A 22,918-nucleotide genomic window follows, 5' to 3' on the forward strand; every position below is an offset into this window, starting at 1 on the left:
AAAGGGAGAGCAGAAGACAGATTCCTAGCTTTTCTTTGTGGTGGTCTGCAGGGCAGGTGAAGTGAAGTAAAAGTCACTCAGACATGTCTGATTCTTTGTGACCCCATGGACTCATGGAATTCTCCAGGCCAGAGTACTGGACTAGATAGCCATTCCCTTATCAAGGGATCTTCCCAACCCAGGGATCAAACCCAGGTCTCCCACATTGCAGGCAGATTCTTTACCATCTGAGCCACTAGGAGTCTTAGAGGGGTAAATAAGCAGTGTTCTCTTTTACTTACTACTTTCCTTTCCTCATTTAAAATCATTTTAAAGGATAAAAGACAAATTAACTATCATAAATTTACAAATCAGTAAGAAACTTTATAGGATGAAATAGATAAATGAATAAAAACAAGAGTCAGAGAGGCTATCAACTGATGAAGGGGCAAGTAAAATATGGTATGTCCTCACAGTGGGATGTTACTTGGCAATAAAAAAAGAAGTTAAATGCTGAAAAATGCTACAACATGGATTGAAAGTATTATGCTAATAAGCCAGTCACAAAAGACCACACATTGTGTGATTCCATTTGTATGAAATGCCAAAATAGTCCAGTCCATAGAGACAGAAAGTAAATTACTGTTTGTCTAGAGCTAGGTTGATACAGGGGCCTGCAGTGGAGGTGGAGTGATTGCTAAGAGATGAAAAGACTTTAGGGAAATGAAAATATTCTGAAATTGTGAAGGATACACAACTCTAAATGTTCTAAAAACTGTTGAATTGTATGCTTTAAATGGGTGAGTCTTATGGTGTGTGAATCACATCTCAGTAAAGGGTTGGTTTTGTTTTTTTTAAAGCATCTGGGTTCTTCTTTCTACTCTGACTGCCCTCGTTCACCACTTTTCTCAACAGCTTCCGTAGTAGCCCCAGGGTAATTGCCACAGTGTGCTGTGCTGTGTTTAGTCGCTCAGTCACGTCTGACTCTTTGCGACCCCAAGGACTGTAGCCTGCCAGGCTCCTCTGTCCATGGGGATTCTCCAGGCAAGAATACTGGAGTGGGTTGCCTTGCCCTCCTCCAGGGGAGCTTCCTAACACAGGGATTGAACTCAGGTCTCCTGCATTGCATTCAGATTCTTTAACCATCTGAGCCACCAGGGAAGCCCAAGAATCCTGGAGTGGGTGCCCTATCCCTTCTCCAGGGGAACTTCTGACCCAAGAATTTAACAGAGGTCTCCCGCATTGCAGGCGGATTCTTTACCAGCTAAGCTACCAGGGAAGCCCTGGTGTCAAGTACAGGTCATAACATCCAAAGCAAGGACATTTTCCATAACGTCCATTTGTCAGTGAGCATTTTTTTTTGTTTTTGATTTTGGAGCCTCCAGCAGACTTCCTATTTTCCCTATAAGTCAGAATCACTGGGGATGAAAGTACTAGACTTGCTTAGACCAATCGCAGTTCATCTCTCCTTGATTAATAAGGGCTTGAAGAGTTGTCCTTAAATCATGTGCCTGGTGGTGCACTGGTGAAGAATCTGCCTGCCAGTGCAGGAGACACAAGAGACATGGGTTTGATCCCTGGGTCAAGAAGACTCCTCTGGAGCAGGAAATGACAACCCACTCCAGTATTCTTGCCTGGAAAATTCCATGGACAGAGAAACCTGGCAGGCTACAGTCCATTGGGTCACAAAGAGTTGGACATGACTGAGCACACACACACCAGATATCTAAACAGATCTGCCATTTAGTCTGGGGTTGAAGACTTCAAAACTTAAGGAGGAGCTTCTTTTAGCTCATGCTCCCTTAGCTACAAGTTATAGGTGCTAAAGAAAAAGTTATTCTGATACTTGTTAAAACAGTAAGGAAGACTTTATTCAAGGAGTTGACTTTATCTCAGTAGAGTTTGCAATAGGAGTCAACTCTATTGCAGCTCAGCTCTGAACACAGCAGAGAAATCTGGGGATCTATAGCCAACAAGCAGGGTAAAGGGGTCAGTGGTCAGAAAATTACTAAGAGGAGACACCAAGGGTAGGGAGATTTTGCTAACCTGGTTGATCCTGCCAGTAGCATATGCTTGTCTCAAAGATTAAGCCATGCATGTCTAAGTACGCACGGCCGGTACAGTGAAACTGCGAATGGCTCATTAAATCAGTTATGGTTCCTTTGGTCGCTCGCTCTTCTACTTGGTTAAATAACTGGTAATTCTAGACTTTCTTGCAGCAGGGATGTGTGCATTTATCAGATCAAAACCAAGGTCAAAACAGAATTCTTGCAAAAAGAAGGCCAAGAAATTAGCTGTAAATAGTGAGGATTAGGAACTTGATCAGATATCAAGAGTTAATGAGGTATCAAGAGTGGGGGCATTCTTGATAAATTGACTTAGCAGGATTCTTGCTAAAATTGGACCTGGAAAGGGCAAGAGAGACTTGGAAGGCCAAAATTGAGGCCTAGTTAAGAAGAGGGCTAAGAGGAATGTAACTGAAGTTTGGTCAAGGAGAAAGTCCTTATCATAGCTCAAATTTGGTGTTTTTTTGCTCTTTTCCCCTCTTATTATTTGATTAAAGACTGACAACTTAAAGTAACTTTCCTCAGCTTTTTAATGCAATGTAGGTTTTTCTTTACTTTTACTTCAAAACGTATGATGTGTACCTATTCACGAAAAAAAAATTTAAGAAATAAATCGTACAACATATTCTCATTATTTCTGCATTTCCTTAAATGAGACATAGTATGTAGTCTTCATTAATTATTTCAATTAGAACTTTGGCTCACAGACACATTACTAACAGACCAATTTTAGTAAAATGAAATGAGATTGTGAGCACTACAGCTTCTATAAAACCTGAATCGGTGTGACCAAAACACTGATCGTTAACAGGACCTGCCATTCCTATATAATATGCACTTAAGATACTTCAAAAGCAAACTCCTATTCAGATAACTTAAAAGGTGACATTGCAGTGGCTTTTAATCAGACTAGAATCAGAGAAGGGAAAATGCATGTATAGTTCATTTTAAAATGCAAACCTGTGCAGTCCCCAACCTAAGAACCTAAGAGAATCCCAAAGTCCCTTTGCTGTGTAGATTTTTTGGTTCTGCAAACACGTTTTCTCCTCAGAAGCAACATCACAATGATAGCTAACAGGTTAGTCCCAAGAGACTGTTTAGCCCATTGAACTTTATATAATTGAACTTATAATATTAATAGTAACCATAAGCCTTTCTGAACCTGTGATTGGGAGGAAGAGACGGAAAGGGGCTTGAGCTTTGGCACCAGCAGTTTCTGGTTGTACTGAGGAGGGGGTGATGGGAGTGGAGGAGACTCTGGTAGAAACAGCTTGCTTGTGAAGAAGTGGGGAATGCATCTGAGACTAGGGGTGCAGTGATTATTTAGTCTGTAAGTCTGCAGTGCTTGGTAAATGAATGTACCTTAAAAATACTCCAACTTGACATGTACTTTTTGAAAGGCTTATCACAGTAAATATAGCTCTTTAGGCAAACATGCAGTTTATTAAAGTGGTTCAGTTACCGTGGCAACATATCTGGAATTTATAGCTCCTTATTTTGAGAGGGCTTCATTTCCACTTTCTGAAGCACTGAAATCCAAGGCTAAAGTTCTTAACAGCCTCCAGTCTCATTGTATGAATTTTTAGTCTTTAGAAAACTTAGACGTACAAAATGTAGCTTGGAGAGAATCAGTCTTGTGACTTGATAGTCATATGCATGAATTTTAAATTGGTAGTTTTCAATTTTAAAATGTTCTAAAATGTTTCCTATTTAAAACTTTTTAATTATTATCAAAGCTACATATGATCATAATTTAATGAGGAGAAATAGAAATTTTGAAAAAAATAACAGTCCCCTAAATTTATTCTCTGGAGGCAACCATGGTCTTTTCTTGTAGCTGATTTTGAAGGATTTACTTAGATCCCTCAGCAATGGGTTTATCTTGCTTCTTGGTTTGTATTACTGCTTGCTTTGTAATTTTAGGTGTCATCAATTGGTTTCTCTATATGAAAGATAAAATTCTATCTAAAATAAAAATTTTAGCTCTTTCAGTCTTCAGCCCCAGCCGCACGCCCAGACCTTTCCCCTGTTCCCATTCTTCAAACAGTGATAGATAGGGAGATAGACAAATTGATAGATTAATGGATCAATAGATAGAAATGGACGAAGAGATAGAGAGAAAGTTACAGTTTTACTAATTTTATGTAAATTCATACTAATTTTGGCTTGATCAATATTCAACCTGTACATTATTAGAACCATGTTTATAATATTTACAGATGAACAATGCAGTATACTATGATATGTTTTTTTTCTTTTATGACTCATTTCTCACTAATTCATCCTCAAACTTTACCTTAGTTGCCCAGTCTCCTCTCAGTATCTTTAAATGTTAGCATGGCGTCAGTTTATCCACTTAACAAACTTTCTCCTGTAGCATTTGATCAGCTGCAGTCTGGACAGTCTTTCTTTAGGTTTGCTGTGAAACTCTCATCAGGGATTTTTATTTATTTCTCCCTTGTACTGAATTACTCCTTTACTTTTCTATTCCCTTGTTTTGCTGTACGTTTTCCTCCAAGAGAGGGTACGTTGGCAGTAAATTGTTTGAGACTCTGCATATCTGAAAATGCCTTTGTTGTACTTTTGTATCTGATTTTTAATTTGGCTGAATATGAATTGTTAGTTAGAAATCATTTTCTCTCATTCAGTACCGATGTTGAGATAGGCAATGCCATTCAGATTTTTTATTCTGTTTTGTTTCTGTGAAATCTGTTCCTCCCCTCTCTAGAAACTTGTAGAGTTCTCTTTGTTCCCATTGTCCTAACATTTTATGATTATGGACCTTGCCCTGGGTCCATTTTCACCCATTATGAAGGATCTTCATTGGGCATTTTCCAGTTTCCATTTTGGAAACTTCCAGTTTTAAGTTCTGTAAAATATTCTTTTATTTTTTAATTATTATTTCCATTTTTTCTGTGTTGTTTTCTAGAACTTTTATTATTCACATATTGTTTTCATCATCTGGTTCTATAATTATATTTTATATTTTCTCTATTATTATTTTATATTTCCATCTACTTCCTGGAAGATTTCCTCAGCTTAGTAACCAGTAGATTTTTCATTTCTGCTATTATAGTTTTAATTTCCAACAGAATTCTGCCCCACTCCCCCTACTCTTTTTTTTTTTTTTCCTGTTGTTATAGTTTGGTTTTTTTCTCTCTCTGCATTGTTGATCTATTCATGTTGCTTTCCACAAATGTCTGGTGGGTGGTTTTGTTTGCTTGCTTTTATTTACAAGACTTTAAATGCTAACTAGGAACTCTTCATGGATATGTAGAGTTTCCATGTTTATTGAAGGATAATAATTAAGTGATCTGATTGGGATGTCTTGTTGAGGAACCCCAATATCAGTATCTTTCATCTTTTTTTACTGGTCTGGTTTTCCTGAAAAGAATCATGTTACATGATTCTTCTCCCTCACCTCAGTCTCTGTTTGGGGACCCTAGGAAATAAAAAAAAGTGGAGAGAGGCTCAGATCTCACCATTTGTTATGTAACTTACATCTAATCCCCTTGATTCTTGCAGGATGACCTACCATCTTTGTAGGATCCCTCCATCTGGGTAACCTCTGTTTTGCCCTCTCCAGAAAACAAATTTATAGTTTTCTTCCAGGATGAATTGGGAGGTCACCTCTTATGGAATGGGTAGAGAAAGGCTGTGGATCAGCACGGCACATATTCAGCTACCTAAACATTTTTTCGAACAGTCCTCCTAATTTTAGCCACATCCCTATCCTCACTTCCAGAGGTGACATTTCCTGATCCTTTTCTGATCACGCCTTTTTAAACCAGGTACTTCTCAACACTCACTCCATACTGGCAGTTTAAGAACTGTCAGATTGGCTAATCAGTTACCAGGCGTCTGTCTGCTTTTTCACTTGCAAAGTTTTGTTGCTATTGATCCCTCTCCAACCTCTTTTTCTCTATACATTTTTCTCTCATTTAAATATAGCACTGAGGAGTAGAGGTTAAATATATTCAGCCTGCTATCTTTTCCCAAAATGTCTGACTAATTTTTTTTTAACAGTTAAGAGATACTGTATTCGTGTTTTAAATTTAATTGTTGCTATCCACTTTAAATTTAACTCCTATTTAACTCGTCCCATATTGATTTCTTATGCTTCACCGGTAACCTGGCCCCCAGCTCGCTAAGGAAAGCCTATTCAGTACTAGCTTTCCTGATTTCTCCCTTCTGCCTCCGTGTTCTCTCTCACCTCCCTTCTGCGCTCTTAATGCCATCACTCCAGCCTCTTCTGCAGCCTGCTCCATCCTGGAGGCAAGCACAAGCCCCTCATTTCTCGTTTTTCTCAGCCTTTCTACACCTTTCACAGCCTTTTGTAAATCTACCTTAGTTTCTTAGTTAAATGAAAAAACCACTCTCCTTAACCCTTAAACTTCAGCTCAGTTTTCTTATTCTTTTTCAGTTTCTCTCCCACACACACAGAATGCCATTTGTTTGACTTTTTATCTTCAATTTTCTCCTTCACTCTATTCCACTTACTCCTCTATATGAGCTTTTTTATTTTTGAAAATTACTTTCTGAACAAAACCACCAACTGCTTCCTCACCACGGCTTACTTGACTACCCACTTTGCTTTGAGACTCCTTCCCTATCTTGTTTTTTTCCATCTAAATTCTTATCTTGTTCTTATTTTACTTCTCAGTTTTTTCCCCTCTCATGTTCCTCTTCTTTCACGTGTCGCTTTAGGTGTGGGCTTCTACTATAGGCTGCCTTGAGGACAAAACAGTTAAAGTTCATAGAAGCTTACTGATTTTCAGGCTTTTCTAGCTTTGTTAAAGTGGCATGATTTCTTATAAACATTTTTATGACATTAATGAGGTTTAACTTTTTATATTTAGGCAGGTGCTGTAAAGGATTATATTAAGATGATGCTTCAGAATGATTCACTTAAATTTCTGGTTTTTGCTCACCATTTAAGCATGCTCCAAGCTTGCACAGAAGCAGTTATAGAAAACAAGGTAGGTTTCCATTTATTTATAAAACACTACTTAGGATGCAGTTTTTATATCCTAAACATCAATTGTAGTTTTTATAATTGGGGTGGGTTTTTTTTTTTGCCTTCTTCAGGTTATGGGATGTCTATCTATAAATTATTATTACATATTTTATTGCAAATTATACAAATGTATATATTTTAAAAATTATACTAATATTGGGATCAACAGGGGCCACAATGGTAAAGAATCCTGCTGCCAATGCGGGAGACGCAAGAGACACAGGTTTGATCCCTGTGTTGGAAAGATCCCAGTAGGAAATGGCAACCTACTCCAGTATTCTTGGCCTAGAAAGTTCCATGGACAGACGAGCCTGGCGGGCTACAGTCCATGGGTTCACAGAGTTGGTCACGACTGACCATGCACATAGACGCTAATATATTTCCATTGTGTTGATAATATACTACTAATATTTCCCTTTTATACCAGTCATAATACCCCACTGATCAAATTGGATGGATGGATTAAACTATGCTGCCTTGATAGGCTATCATGCGAATTTTGTTTCTGTTATTGGATATACCATTTGAGATTGGTATAGGCAGTTAAAATTGTTTACCCACATGGTGACCTAGACTGTGGGTGATTTTGAGGGGAAAGGAAGAATAAATTTAGACAGTTTTGTTACCCAGCTGCAGTCATACTTTTTAAACATCTAGGCAGCCTACTTTATAGAATATTTTATTAAGATTTAGTGTGGGCGAGTCGGAAACATACGCCCAGGTAAGCACCATGAAACCTGCTGGCTTCATGGCCTTTGGGTCCACCTTGTTCCCCAACAGCACTATCAGAACAGCATCTGCCGTTTTTTCTTTCCAAGTTTAAACCTGTCGCCCCTCTGTCAGTGCTAAGGCCTTCTTGAGATGCTCCGGATCAGCCAGAGGAAGTTCCTGGCAAATTATAAGAGCTTAATATCCATGTAATATCAGAACCTCTTGCTGGTGCAGGTAGCTTTTTTTTAAAGGGAGGAATAAAGCCATGTTTTTTAAAACTTTGTGTACTTTTTTGAAGTATTTGCTAATTAGTCATTAACATTACCAAAGGAATAATTCTAGTCTTTCCTTCATAGATGGATTTAAGATAATATATGAATGCTATATATTAAAGGGATACTTCCTCATTATCATATAGTATCTGTGATAGAACCTCTGAGGAAGAATTAATTAGCCTTAGAAATAATTTTTAAATGATTGAACAATATTTGATTTTTAATTCTGATTCCGTTATACCTTAAAACTATTGGAATCTATACCAAGTGTGTCTCTTCTTCCCGCTACCACTATACTGGTGTGTTTAGAATTGCGTTTAATGCTACCGAGAGTTAAAAATGTAGGTAGTCATGGTGTTGGAGGTTAATTTCTCCCAAACTCTCCTTTGCCTGACAGTATGTTTTCTTTAGAAAGACCCTCAGAAGATTTTATAGTCTCCATTGATGGATCACTGGTCAATTTATATCTGTTTATGAAGACATAGAAAGTTGATAAGGGAGATTCTATTAAATTATTAATTTGATGGTTCCCTTATAAAACTGTGTCTCAAGTATTTAAGGAAATATTTTCCATAAAAGTGCATATAAAAATGAGACAGTTTGAAATTCAGGGCTTATGCCTGTTTTTACAAATTTGAGTGATAAGTTTTTAAAAATGATTCTGACGTACACTGACTGCTCATATTTTCTAAACTCATATTGTTCCTAAAATACAGCATGGTTCAATTTAGTACTTAGTATTTCCTTCTTTTTTAAAAATGTGTTTGGATGTCTTGGTTCCTACCTCAGTGGAGATGCCCGGATGATATATTTCTTTTAAATTTAATAATGGGAAAAATATTAATGACTCAAATACTACTTTGAAAAAGATGTTTTCCCTGTTAATGTTGCAACATTTCAGGACTACTCTTCCTAAATCTCAAATACGTGGGCTGAATCCACTTTTTCTCACATGTCTGACTTTATTTTCACTTTGGATTTAGTGGTCCTGTAACTTTAAAATTAGTCTGATCCATCTTTTAAAGTTTGCATATCATTTTACCTAGAACATTACTGAAGACAATAATCCAGATATGATTATGGAACTCCTGTTATATCTGTGACATCACACTTGGCATTGATGGTATGAAGATGAATTAGACATAGATACCACTCTCAAGTATCTTAAAATATTTAAAAATAGGAAATTTTTATAAGCAGGTATTAAGAAATCTGGTTAAGAGTCTTTTACTAACCTATCATTCTCACCAGTTTCTGTTTTATTGTGTGAACATAAAAATAAGCTGTAACATGTATATAATAAGATGGGTACATAGGAGCTTGTCCTAATTTTGCCATTTCCCTTGTTGTTGATGGTAGACTCGTTACATCAGGATAGACGGAAGTGTTCCATCTTCAGAAAGAATACATCTGGTTAATCAGTTTCAAAAGGATCCTGAGACTCGTGTAGCTATCCTCAGCATTCAGGCTGCTGGTCAGGTAAGAAGTTTCACATCTGAATTTGATAATGAAATGTTGAGATAATAAAAAGGCCATTAACCTTAACTATAACTTCCCATCTGGTGTGATAAATACTCATTCCACCTTGGAGAGTGCTAGAAAGTGTAACAGAAGGAGACCTCAACACCTCTGATTATAAACTTCTTAAATTTTCAAGTAAAGAATATCCTGCAAGTAAAGTTAATTTCATTATAACGCTTTCCCATGATCTTTTGTATAGCATTTTGTCTTCCCTTTCTTACAGCACTTATCTGTCTTGGTTGTTTTCATCAGAGTCTGTGAGGCAAGGTGGCCTAAGGAGAAAAGAACTCTCCTGTCTTTCTGAATTTTTTGTGGAATACCCTTGGTTTGTTCCTTAGAGTTAGGTTTGGCTATAAGTAAATGAAAATCCAAATTAACAATGATTTAAGTACACAAAATTTTACTCTTGGATACAGACAGTCCAAGGCTGGTTACCACTCCTAGCAGGTATCTCTTATCTAAGAGTTCTGCTAGAGTTCATATCTATGATCCAGGAAGCTGAATGGAGAAAGGCATGCTACATCTCACTGGCCTGCAGTTATTCCCAGGACCACAACTGTCTTCAAATGAAACTGGAAACAGTAGCCTTTATTGGTCAATCAGGTATTATGTTACAAAGGAGTAAGAAAAGAATAGATATTGGTCTGTACTACCCACTGTAAAAGGGGATACTTATGAACATTTTTCCTACTAGCATTCTAGGATATTTTGATGTAAATATCTAAGCCAGGATATTTAACAGAGAGGAAAGTAATTGAGCATATTGTTGTTAAATATCCAACCTGGTATATGGCAAATCTGACAACTTCTGTGGATTCTGGAATCTGGACTGGAGCCAAAGTTCTTCTTTTAGTGAGCTAATTGATGTATATAAAATTGTCTATGTAGAGAGAATCCATGAAGATGAAGAAGTTCTAGAACTCACTAGGAGTGAGTCGGATTTCATGTTGGATCCAAACTTTCATGTTGAATTAAATTTCTAGTAGTCTGAGTTTTATATCTGTTAGAATATTTCAGCCGTAGAAAATATTATCAAAAAGAGCTGCAATGGAGTACCAGTGGCTTGGGGAAGTAGAAGAATCTGAGCAGGAGAGCCTGGGAGTGACCTAGTGAAAGACTCTGAAATTAAGGTTGTACAAGGCACTCACGTTCTATTCAAGGCTGTATTCCTGAAGGCCTTGTATAATTCAAAACTTAATACCCTTGAATACTATTAATAAAATCTTCATCAGAATGAAGGAAAGTAGAAAGGGCTTTGTCCTGGAGGTTTCTGAATCTTCCATTGTAGTTTAGTATTAATAGCATCTTTGAGTGATTTGATCTTGCCAACGTATTTCCCCTTTTTGCTTGTATGGTCACACGATACTTTTTACACTTTTATGATACTTTTTACTTTAAATGCTACTTAATTTTTTTGCATTATCTCTGATATTTTGCAGCGTTTCAAATCCTAAATAGCAGCACAGTTTAACATGGTGTTTATTTGACTCTGTCCATGCTTTTATTACTTCTAAGTTCTGTTCCAAAGTGGTTGATCTTCAGCTTGAGAATGAGTGCCACTGTTTAATGAATGCTAATATGATGTTGTTATGTGATATTAAAATACTTTAAGTTAACATAACATCAAAGCAGCACAGCAGCCATGAAAGTCACTCGCAGAAGTTCCAGGGTATGTGAGCACCAGCCACGGATTAGATGACAGTCCCACAGTACGGAGGTGTTTCTATTGACCACGTAATACCACCCACAGCTGTGTGGCAATAACATAAGCATGGTCCACATTTCGCTCGACCTACCCACTTTAAAGTCATGCACTTTTTAACACAGTTTGAAGAGACTTGCATTATTTCATATATTAGTTATAAAACAAGACCTAGTTAATACTTTTAATGTCATATTGTTTCAAACTGATATAAAATACAGTTGCACAAAAATGCAACTGTATTGTATACATCAAGATACAAATCAGTAAACATCAGAGTCTTTGGGAGCAACATGAGAAATTCCATAGATAGAAAAGGCTTTGACGGTAGACATGATTTTCTTGCTTTATAAAACAGAATGAATTAAATGAATAGAGGATGTCATTGCTCTCTGCCTAGTTGCTATGGATACCATGTGTTAGAATTATATTCTCATTTATAATGTATTTTATTAGATTTTTCAATGGTAATGTGAACCCAGTATACATCAGAGGATAAAGCGATTTTGTTTATGTATACATTCTTCAGACTGACTTTAGAAATACTGAAATACCTTTTAAACATGTTCTTTGTAGTTCACCTGACTAATTTGCAGTAAGCAGTCTTCATTTACCTGAATTAACTTTTCTTAATTTGACTTAAAATGAAAGACTGATTTGTTTTTAAGTCCTTCTGTGTTCTCTTGTCCGGTGAACATACTCAGAAAGACTTTGTTATACATGGTTCTGTGTTAAATTCTCAGTTCATTTGCATCTCAGTTTCTTCACTTTGGGCTTCCCTGGCGGCTCAGACAGTAAAGAATCTGACTGCACTGCAGGAGACCAGGTTTGATCCCTGTGTCAGGAAGATCCTCTGGAGAAGGGAATGGCTACTCACTCTAGTATTCTTGCCTGGAGAACTCTTATGGACAGAGGAACCTGGCAGGCTACAGTCCAGGGAGTCTCAAAGAGTCAGACACAACTGAGCGTCTAACACTTTCACGTTTCACTTTTTTTCTTCACTTTATTTTTCTTAGGGTTTGACATTTACTGCTGCAACTCATGTTGTGTTTGCTGAGTTGTACTGGGACCCTGGACATATAAAACAAGCCGAAGACCGTGCTCACCGGATTGGACAGTGCAGTTCTGTGAATATTCATTACCTTATTGCAAATGGGACTCTAGACACCCTTATGTGGGGAATGTTGAATCGTAAGGTAAAGCTTGAATTTCAACCAGGTTACCAGCGTACTCATAATTATCTATAGCTTGTATGAGTTAAGAGGCTGAGTTTTGGTGTTTTCAGGCAAAGCATATATATGTACACTAAGATGTTGATGTTGATAGAGACCAAGTCCAGTAAAGGCTTCAGTTGGTAATACTTTACCTGCTGTCCTTGGTAATAAGAGAGGGACATGAATTTACATGTGTTCCTATTGTCTTCCAAGTCCTTCTCTACCATTTTAGAGGCCAGCGGAGGATGAGCTAGTAAGGAAACAAAACATTTTCAAACCTCAAGTCCTTTTTGTAAGCTGAGAACATACACTTTCTCAAAAGGATTCTTGAACCTTGAGTGATTCTTGATCGCTAAAGCCCGTGATATGTTGAGAAAATAAGATTTTCTTTATTGGATTGCTTGTGACTTAAATGCAAAACCAGGTTACTGCTTAGTAAATGTCAGCTGTGAGGCAACCTGTCATAAAATCTGTATGCTTTTCCATCTCACAGGCTCAGGTTACAGGGAGCACACTGAATGGGAGGAAGGAAAAGCTTCAGGCCGAGGAGGGTGATAAGGAAAAATGGGATTTCCTGCAGTTTGCTGAAGCTTGGACTCCAAATGAAAGGTCTGAAGAGCTCAGGGATGAAATGTTGTTCACTCATGTAAGATTATATTCTTTTCTATTTTTTTTAATACCATGAAACTATGACTTTATCATATATTGTTTTAAGTAGCAATTTTTAATTGCTCATGCTACTGAAAGGAGTCTCCATGTAAAGGTGGGAAAGTTTTGAGAACTAAAGGATGACTTCGATATAAGGAGGCTGCAAGAGTGGTTTGTATTTTTCAACAGTAATAGATCAGTGCTCACTGTTCAGCTCCTTAGAAAAACAAGCCAAGTACAATTCTTGCCTTCAGGAGAAAATATGGGAGACTATCTCTGAGACCCTGGAGGTAGGGAAAGATATATTAAATTTGCCACAAAAAGTGACATACACAAGTCTCATACTCAGTAAAGATATTTTGCATTACAGTGTTCAAAGTATATAACTTTATACAATTCAGTTAGTAAAACAAACAAGCTAGTAGAAAAAATAGGCAAATAATGTGAGCATCAGAGGAGACTGGCCTGAACAGACAAAACATGAAGAGAAACTAGCATCTCCAAAATAAGACAAATTTATAAAGGTACCCTTTTCTCTTTACAATTAGTACGTAATCTATGGTGTGATACTCTGAGATCACGTGACCATTACTGTTCCCAAAACCTTTCATGCTGCGGTTTTAGCATTCACTGATCTTTGACTGAAGCAGTTTTGAAATCGTGATTTTTTTGAATTCCATCATTGCTTCTTCATTAGCTGGCATTTTTTTTTGTAGAGAAAAGCTCATTTCCTCCTTTTTAAAAAATATCACCATGAACTTGGGATTCTGCTATTATTTAGTGTGTTATAATCTTGGCCTTTTTTTTTTTAAGATCTGGCTGGAGAAAACACCTTTATTTTATTGGGTTTTTGTTGTTGTTTGGGGTTTTTATTGAAGAATAGTTGGTTTACAATATTTGACTTCGTCTCAGATGTACTGCAAAGTGATTCAGTTATGTGTTTGTTTCAGATTATTTTCCGTTATAGGTTATTATAAGATATTGAATGTAGTTCCCTGTGCTATACAGTAGGACCTTTTGTTTATTTTATGTATAGTAGTTTATATCTGTGAAAATTATGCCATACTCCTAGTTTATTCCTCTGCACCCCCTTTCCTGTTTGGTAACCATAAGCATGTTATGGAACTGCTATGGGCCTTAGATCCACATACACAGATTAGAGTATTCCTTACTTCATAGGTTATCGGCATTGAGCGACAGACATTGTATGAGAGCGAGCTTAGCCCAGTTCTGATGCTTGGTAGATACTCAGCTAATGGGCAAAAAAACGCAAACAGACAAAAATGCCTAACGACTTTCTTCTTCCAAATCAACTATATTTTGTCAAGTGTTCCCAACATGTATCACACAGGCCCTGTCAAGAGGCAATGTAAAGAATTCGGAGGGCCGAATACTAGCAGCAAGGACTCTGGTGCTGGTCTGCCTGGTTCAGATCCTTTCTCTGCCACTAACTGGGGATCTTGGGAAGTCACTTAACGTCTGTGTGCCTTAGTTTCCACTTATTATATGTGGTGTGTGTGTATATATATATATATACACCACCTATAAGTGATGTCATTTGATATTTGTCTTTCTCTGTCAGACTTACTTCACTTAGTATGATCATCTCTAGGTTCATTCATGTTGCTGCCAATGACATTATTCTTTTTTTCATTAAAAAAATTTTTTTACAGTACATTAAATTTACTCATAAAAACATTCTAAAAATGTATAATTTTTGCATTTTAACAAAGTATAGTAAAACATAAAAGCCCCCAAAACAGAAACTTGACATTTACAATTCAAAATCAAATTAGCAGGATATTAAATATTTACAAAACTATATCTTTTAAAAATATTTGTAAAGTTGCATGCAATTTTATAGAATTGACATAAAAGAATAGCTCAAAAATGGGAGAATTTTCCTTCATTCTTAAAAAGAGAATATGTCCCTTAGAAGCTTTGAAGATTCTTGAGTACACAAGGTATTCTATTGTGTGTATGTGTTTGTGTATGATGCATCTTAAACCAATCATCTGTTGATGGGCATTTGTGTTGCTTCCATGTCTTGGCTATTGTAAATAGTGCAGCAGATACACTGGAGTATGTGTAGCTTTTCTGGTTAGAGTTTTCTTCTTTCCTGGATACATGCCTAGGAGTGGGATTGTAGGGTTTATTATTTGTAGACTTTTTTAATGATGGCAGTTCTGACTGGTATGAGGTAATACCTCATTCCTACAACCATAATAGTTTCATTGCAAGGAATACATTCTTCTGCATATATATAAGGATACATGTACAAAGATGTGTACTCAGTGATCCTTTCTGGATTGCAAAAAATTGGAAACAACTAAAATGTCCATCAGTACGACAATGGCTACATCATGGTCATAAGATACTACATAGAAGTTAACATGAATGACTTAGGTTTATATGTATGAACATGACCATATTTTGAAAACATGATGTTATTTTTTTAATGCACAGCACACACAAATACAAATAATATTATGTATTTGTGGATACATATATATAAAATAAGATATGTAAACATAGATTTGAAAAATACATATTAAATGTATTGCCTCTGAAAGAAGAGACGAATGAGTCTAAGGAAGACAAAGTGTGGCAGCAGCTTTATCAGAAGTATTTTATTTTAAAAAAGTATCAGAAGTAAATATTGCAATGTTAGTATCTGTAAATTTTGAATGATGGGTATATGGATATTTGTTATATTGTCTGTATAATAACAAATGCTATTTGGAGGCCATGTGGAAACTGAATAAGAGATAATATATTAGAGGAGCATATCGTCATTCAAAGTGTCTTTTTCCTAGCTCTTCTGGTTCAATATGGTGTGAGAGTTAATGGGGAGTTTAATTGTAATTTTTGAAAGAATTGATCCGCTATTATAGGAATGAAATTGAAGTCTGTACACATTTTCTCATAATGCAAAATTAAAATTTTAATCTCAAGTTTAGTTCCATAAAATACATAATGTTTTTTATGTGGAACCTTATTACATTTTTTTATATGCTATTTGGAGGGCTAGTACATTTTTCTTTTCTAGGATACCAGAATGCCATTCTGTCACATTTGTTGTAAGAAAAAAAGAATTATTTCCGAGATATTTTTCTCTTATTTTAAAAACTACTTTTATTTTAGTAGTGTTTATTATGTTGTAATCTGATCTGTAAAAATCAATAGATATGCTAGGTATTTTAAAATATATATAGCTAAAACCATGATTTGTAGCCATTTTTCCTCTAAAATTTCCTGTTGAACTATGTCTGAGTTCCTTCCTAAGATAAATATTAAGAACTTAAAACACATGTTCCCACATATATATATATTTATTGTTTTTGGGTGTCTCCAAAGAAAATTATGTATCTGTGTACAAAGTTAAAAAAAAAAAATCACCGCTCACCCTTAGAAAATCTTGCTTTTCTTGAATTAGGTGTTTATCTTTCAAAAGGTTAGTGTTAACTCACACAGATTTCTCAATGGTTTTGTATAGATGGGAATCTTGTAATGTGAAGAGACCATTTTATTCAATTTGCTTTGTTTTGCTTTGCATTTATTTCCTTGTTTGTTGGCCAAGGTGTGAAGTGTGTTTAGGTGAGGTAGCTGCTTATCCCTTTGTCTTTATACCCTCCAGTTTCATGTATCTTAAGAAATGTTCAATTTGTTGAGAAATTCTAAGGAAATTTAACCAACATGTTCTTCTGAGTGCTGCCAAAATTTCAGCATTTCCTATGGGAATTTTTCTATTTATACTGATGTCTTTCAGATCCTTTTTTAAAGCCTTTTTAAGAAAAGTTGCCTACATTTAGCATTTTTAGGATACTTCCAATTTTACCGATTAAACTTTGCCAAATTAACTTTGCCCACTGTCATCAAAAACTTGTTTAACTGAAATGTTGATAACAGTTCTAATTGGATGGTTTTTAATAGCTTATGAATATTTCTGTAGTGTCAGCATTTTAAGGAATGTTCATTTTATCTCTGTCCTGGCGTGTGGCTGCTGCATCTGGAGGTTAGAGTTGGGGCAAAGAAGAAGGACCTCTCAAGGCTGGAGGAATAGATTGTGTGTGTTAGTGTGAGACTTGCCCAGGCTGTCAGCTTTAGAGTAAGGGAGACTGGGAGGCTCCGAGGAGCAGAGAGGGAACCTACAGGGCAAAGAGAGGATGAACTGAGGCAGGAAGAGTCAGGAGCCCCAGCTCCCTGGGTCCCTGGTTCACCACAGTCTTCTTAACTCTTCTGGTTCATCACGTTCAAAACGTTGTAGACTCTAAAAATGATTTTTAGAAAGCCAGTGAATGTGGTACATTTGACAAATTGGTCTCCAGTGAATTGGGTTTCAGATGGACTGACATTTAGCATATGAAAGTGTTAGTTGCTCATTCGTGTCTGACTCTTTGCGACCCCACGGACTGTAGCCCATCAGATTCCTCTGTCCATGGGATTCTCCAGGTAAGAATACTGGAGCGGGTAGACATTCCTTTCTCCAGGGGATTTTCCTGACCGAGGAATTGAACTGGGACTCCTGAATTGCAGTTAGATTCTTTAGTGTCTAAGCCACCTTGGCTTAGTCTTTAGCACATGGGCTTTTGGAAAATTGGTTCTCTGTGGATTGATGAAGAGCAAATATCAGTGGATTATGGGTCCTGGGTTCAGGGAGACCTGTGATTGGGAAGAAGAGGAGGAACATGAAAGAATATTTTCCTGGACAGAATTTTCATATTAGTTTGTTCTTTCTTATCTTCTTTCTCCCCTGGTGTTCATTCAAAATGACATTGGCATTACCTTTGTCTCCCTCCTCTCTTAATCAGAATACTTTGTCACAGAACTCAGCTTATTAAAAATGTATGGAACCAGGGCTAGCACTCTACCAGTGTATATGGATACAACTGTTCTGGCTGTTAAATGTTAAGTATTTGGTAACAGTAAACAGCCACGTCTTCAATCCCTTCATGTACTCCCTCACCCACCACCTGGACCTCCCCATGATCCTTCACAGTCTTGGCCGCAAGGATTCTGGTTAATACCTCTGCGGTAGCTGTTATTAAGTATTTAAATAACGCCCTGCATAAAATGAGTCCATGTAAATGTATGAGTCGCAGTTCTTTACCCATCCTAGATATATTTACATTTTTAAAAGATTATTTATTAAAAAAAAAAAGATTATTTATTAACCCAAATGAAGCTCAAATTGAAGTCCAACTCAAATGAAAAGAAGTAATTCTACCACCACGGAGAAGGGTGACTTTGCAACAGCCCAGTTGGCTCTCCCCTTAATAACCAATTCCTTCCAGAGGCCATCGCCAAGGTCACTGTCTCAGACAGGATCCACTTTCTCAAGTTTCTTCCTTTCTTCTACACCTTCTCCTACATGCATGACTTCTCAGTTCTCTTGGTTTTGCAGTGTTTCAATTTTCCTACATTGGCTTCCAAGGAGTGATAAAGTAGGGCGTTTCCAGATGGAAGGAGAGAAAGGTATGGACTATAGTAGTCTATATTGTCATTTCCAAGTAATTAAAGGCTGTTTCTGGATAAAATAGAATGAGTGGAGTAATCACATAGGAAGCCTGCCTCTCTAATTTTCATTTTCTCCTGTCATCGTCTCATGGGTATCCCTTGCTTGAGTGACAGCTGTGGGAAATTGGGCCCTTCCCTTTCACCTCTTCTTTTCCCATCCTCTTTTGGCTCTTAATGGATAAGAGCCAGCAGCATCATTTATCCAACTACTTAAGTCCTTAGATCACTAGATGGCTCCTGAGGTCCCTTTCGTTCATTATATATGTATACAAAATAAAATATCCAAAGAGAAACTTGGTGCATAAGAGATTCACAGATAAGCAAAAGAAAGGACTCTAACTTCATATGGGTAACAAATCCAGCTCCTGCTTAGGATAAATCTTCTTTGGGCTTGGTTTCTCTTCTCCAAATCTCACTAAGCCAGCGTGTGCATGCTCAGTCATGTCTGACTCATTTGTGACCCCATGGACTGTAACCCCTCCAGTCTCCTCTGTCTATGGGTTACTCTAGGCAAGAATACTAGAGTGGGCTGCCATTCCCTTCTCCAGGGGATCTTCCTGACCCAGGGATCAAACCCAGGTCTCCTGCATCGCAGGCGGATCCTTTACCATCTGGGCCACTGGCGAGGCCCCGCTGAGCCAGAGCTGCTTCCGTTTCGTTACTTCAGACAGCAGTTCTCTTTCTGTTGTGGAACAGATCTCCAGACAATTTCCGAGTGCAGTCACCCTGCAGTTTCTGCTTTCCCTCAGCCATTGTTTTCATCTTGTAGGCTTTAGCTCAACATCTCCTAATTTTTCTCCTCACTAGCTCTCTCCCTGATTGTCCAATCTGTCTTTCCTTGCCATAGAACTTGCATCATTGACCTGGCTCACACCCTGCCTTTTCTCTGTCATAGTCATCAAGTCCCCTGGTCTACTGTCCTCAAGGCCATCTAGAATGTCCTTCACCCAAGGCAAATTTACATTTGCATTAAAACACCCATATTTGCATTAAAAATACATAGAATGCATACCAGTCTGCTGAGAAAAAATTCTATGGAACTGAAAAGGAGAGCTCTTTAGCACACTGAAATTTAAAAATATGCACTCCAAATGCAAAACAAACTTTACATTTTTTATTAAATGCCAACATTGTAAAAAATGTTTGTTTTGTTGACCTAAGAACTGCAAATAAGAAATCATGTCATACATAGAAAAAATTACTTTGTTCCCATATACTGTCTAGTTGGAAAAAAATGGTGACAGCAAAAAAGAAAATTGATCACAGGAGCTCTATATTCATGAAGTATAAATCATTCTTATCCAAAAATCTCTTGTTTCTCAGTATGCTAAAGCACTACTTTCTTGAAGGTAACACATCTTAAATTAGAATATTTATTTAATATGTATTTTAGAATTCAAGCCACTATGTAAACATGATGTAATTAGTTTGCATAATAGCCTAATAATAAGGACAAGAGGGTAGCCTCATTACTGTGGAAACATATAAATATCTCTGTCACAGCTTACATCACATAGTGCTATTATTAGGCATTTTTCTTGTTTGCCTTTGTAACTTCATTTCACTCAGTGATAATAATTAACATGTACTGTGCTGAGTACTCCAAGCCCTTAAAAACATGACTTTATTTAACATTCAGGGCTGTACCAGAGGCAGATAATATTACCCTCCCCCAATAAAGCTCAGAAGATTAAAGATCACCTGCCTAAGTTCATGTAGCCAATAAGTAGCAGAGTTTGGATTTGAACTCACGGCTTTCAGCTGCAAAGTCTACCTTCATAACCTTGCCAAATTATACTAGATGCATTAGCCCATTGTGGATCCCCAATTATTTGTGGAATGAAAAGAAAACTGAAATTCAGTTCTGTTAACCAGTGTTTAGAGGATGTGTACTACTGTTTTGGACCAGGGCTTTTTGCCTCCTTAATCAACAGAAATTGATCAGAGACCAGACAAGAAAGTCAGGCAAAGCTCCAATGGGGCCCCTGCTGCAGTAGAAGGGAGCAGAAATATGCAACAGGTTCCCTTGCTAACTCCCATTCAGGAGGAGCAAGCTGGTTTCTTATGTGGAGTGAGAATAGGGGTGTGTCCAGAGGTTTGGCTGGAGGGGTGGCTCAGGTAGTGTGCCTGCCCCTTTGCTAGTATTGAGTACAAGGGGCATGCACAGTACCCTGCTTTTGCTCCCAAAGCCCAGTTCTTGCTCCTAGGCCTTCAGAAGTAGCAGTCGGGTTGTTTGGTCTTTTTGAATCCTTTGGTCCGTAATTTGCCCCAGCTGCCGGTGCACAGTCATTTTTAGCCCCTTGTAGTTTCTTTGTATTTTGCTTCTCAAGGAGCCATTTGTCCAGCTGCAAGCGCTGCAGCAAAGTGTCCCAGGCCCCACCCGGTCTCTCCTGCCACAGGGCATTCAGAGTGTGCATTGTATAGACATTCATTAAGACTGCCATGTCTGACTGGTGCACTTTGCTGTCCAGCAGAACCTAGTACTAGAACTATATACAAATCAACCGTGCCCCAGTAAAATTTAATTTAAAAAAAGATTACATGAAATGCAAATCAAAAACCACAGATACCACTTCACACCCACTAGAATGACTAAAATTAAGAGAGACAACGTGTATTGGCACAGATGTAGAAAAATTAGAACACTAATACACTGCTGCTAGGAATGGAAAATGGTGTAGCCATTTTGAAAAACAGCCTGACAGTTTCTTAAAGTGTGAAAACACAAATTTAATGTATGACCCAGCAATTCTACTTCTAAGGGAACTGAAAACATATATCCACATAAAAACCTGTACGTAAATGTCATAGCAGCATGACTCATTATAGCCAGAAGTTGAGAACAGTTCAAATGTCTATCAGTTGATGAACGGATAAACAAAATATGGTGTGTGTGTGTGTGTTTGTTAGTTGCTCAGTCCTGTCCAACTCTTTGTGATCCCATGAACTGTAGTTCTCCAGGCACCTCTGTTCATGGAATTCTTCAGGCAAGAACGCTGGAGTTGGTAGCTATTCCCTTCTCCAGGGGATCTTCCTGACCCAGGGATTGAACCCAGGTCTCTTGCATTGCAGGAAGATTCTTTACTGTCTTAGCCACTAGGGAAGCCCTATACGTATGTGTATATATCCATCCATACAATGGAATCTTATTCAGCCATAAAAAGGAGTAAAGTTCTGATGCATGCTATAACAAAGCTGAACCCTGAACATGTTCTTCTAAGTGAAAGAAGACAAACACAAAAGGCCATATATTATTTGGTTCCATTTATATTTTGTAGCCAGAATAGGCAAGTCCATAGAGACATAAAATAGATTGGTGGCTGCCAGGGTCTTGAGAGAGGAAGGGACAGAAAGAGACTGCTTACTTGGAATGGGGTTTCTTTTTGAGGGTGATGGAAGTATTTTACAAGTAAAGAGAGGTGATGGTTACATAATTATACTGAAAGGCACTGAATTGGATACTTTATAAGAGTTAATTAGTAATCGTATATAAATAGATTTCATCTCATTACATCTGTTGTTTTAAAAAGACTATATCCTAGTGCAAAGATAAAGAAGACAGCTAACTTTCTTTTGGAGCTTACTCTTTAACTGGGAGAGATGATTGTAAGTGAATCATTTTAATGCAGTGTAATAAATGTGAAAACAGGCTCTGGGAACATAGGATAGAATAAATAACTACCTGTGGGAAACATCTGAGCTGGATTATGAAGGATGAGATCAAAAGAAATGGGACCCGCACTCCCACAGGCACCATGATAGTTCCAAGGCAGATGGTAAACGTCAAAAAGTGGGTGATGCCCCAATCCCTGGAAATCCCCAGGCCTTCCCCAAAATAGCTGGAAGACTCCTCCCACTCATTAGCTTATAAAATTACCCAGCCCTATAAAAACCTGACAGTCCCATACCCTGGTGTCTCTCTTGCCTTCCAAGATGGCCCACACCTTGTTGATAGAGTGTGTTTCCTTCACTTAAAAAAAAAATAATAAAGAAATGGGTCCTGGTCCAGGCAGAGAAACACTGAAAGCATGGGCCAGAGCCCAGTGATAGGAACAGGCATCCTGACAATGGGAATTCCGTGCAAATGTGAGCGTGTGAGAAGTGAGTCAAAGTAGAGGGAACTGATCGGATGGAGAGGAACCCACGCGTGCCCTGCCAGGGGGTTGGACGTCATCCTAGAAGTAGTGTGGTGTCATCAGAGCCTTTTAAGGAGATGAATAGCATGATCAGACTTGTTTTCTAAATACGCTCCTCATGGCAGTGTGGGA

The 22,918-nt window shown here is 37.6% G+C and overlaps 1 protein-coding gene across 3 annotated transcripts in view; it reads left to right on the plus strand.

Annotated features, from left to right (window-relative positions):
- The window catches only part of ZRANB3 (zinc finger RANBP2-type containing 3), a 273,757-nt gene that overhangs the window by 208,774 nt on the left and 42,065 nt on the right, over positions 1-22,918 (plus strand). For all 3 annotated transcript variants that reach the window (XM_070476275.1, XM_020879240.2, XM_020879241.2), the window contains exons 9-12: positions 6,905-7,024; positions 9,408-9,527; positions 12,288-12,467; positions 12,979-13,131. In XM_070476275.1, coding sequence (XP_070332376.1) covers positions 6,905-7,024; positions 9,408-9,527; positions 12,288-12,467; positions 12,979-13,131 — 573 coding nt within the window. The remainder of the gene's footprint in view (positions 1-6,904; positions 7,025-9,407; positions 9,528-12,287; positions 12,468-12,978; positions 13,132-22,918) is intronic.

Source organism: Odocoileus virginianus, chromosome 13 (genome assembly GCF_023699985.2).
Source record: "Odocoileus virginianus isolate 20LAN1187 ecotype Illinois chromosome 13, Ovbor_1.2, whole genome shotgun sequence".
Classification (NCBI taxonomy): Eukaryota; Metazoa; Chordata; class Mammalia; order Artiodactyla; family Cervidae; genus Odocoileus; species Odocoileus virginianus.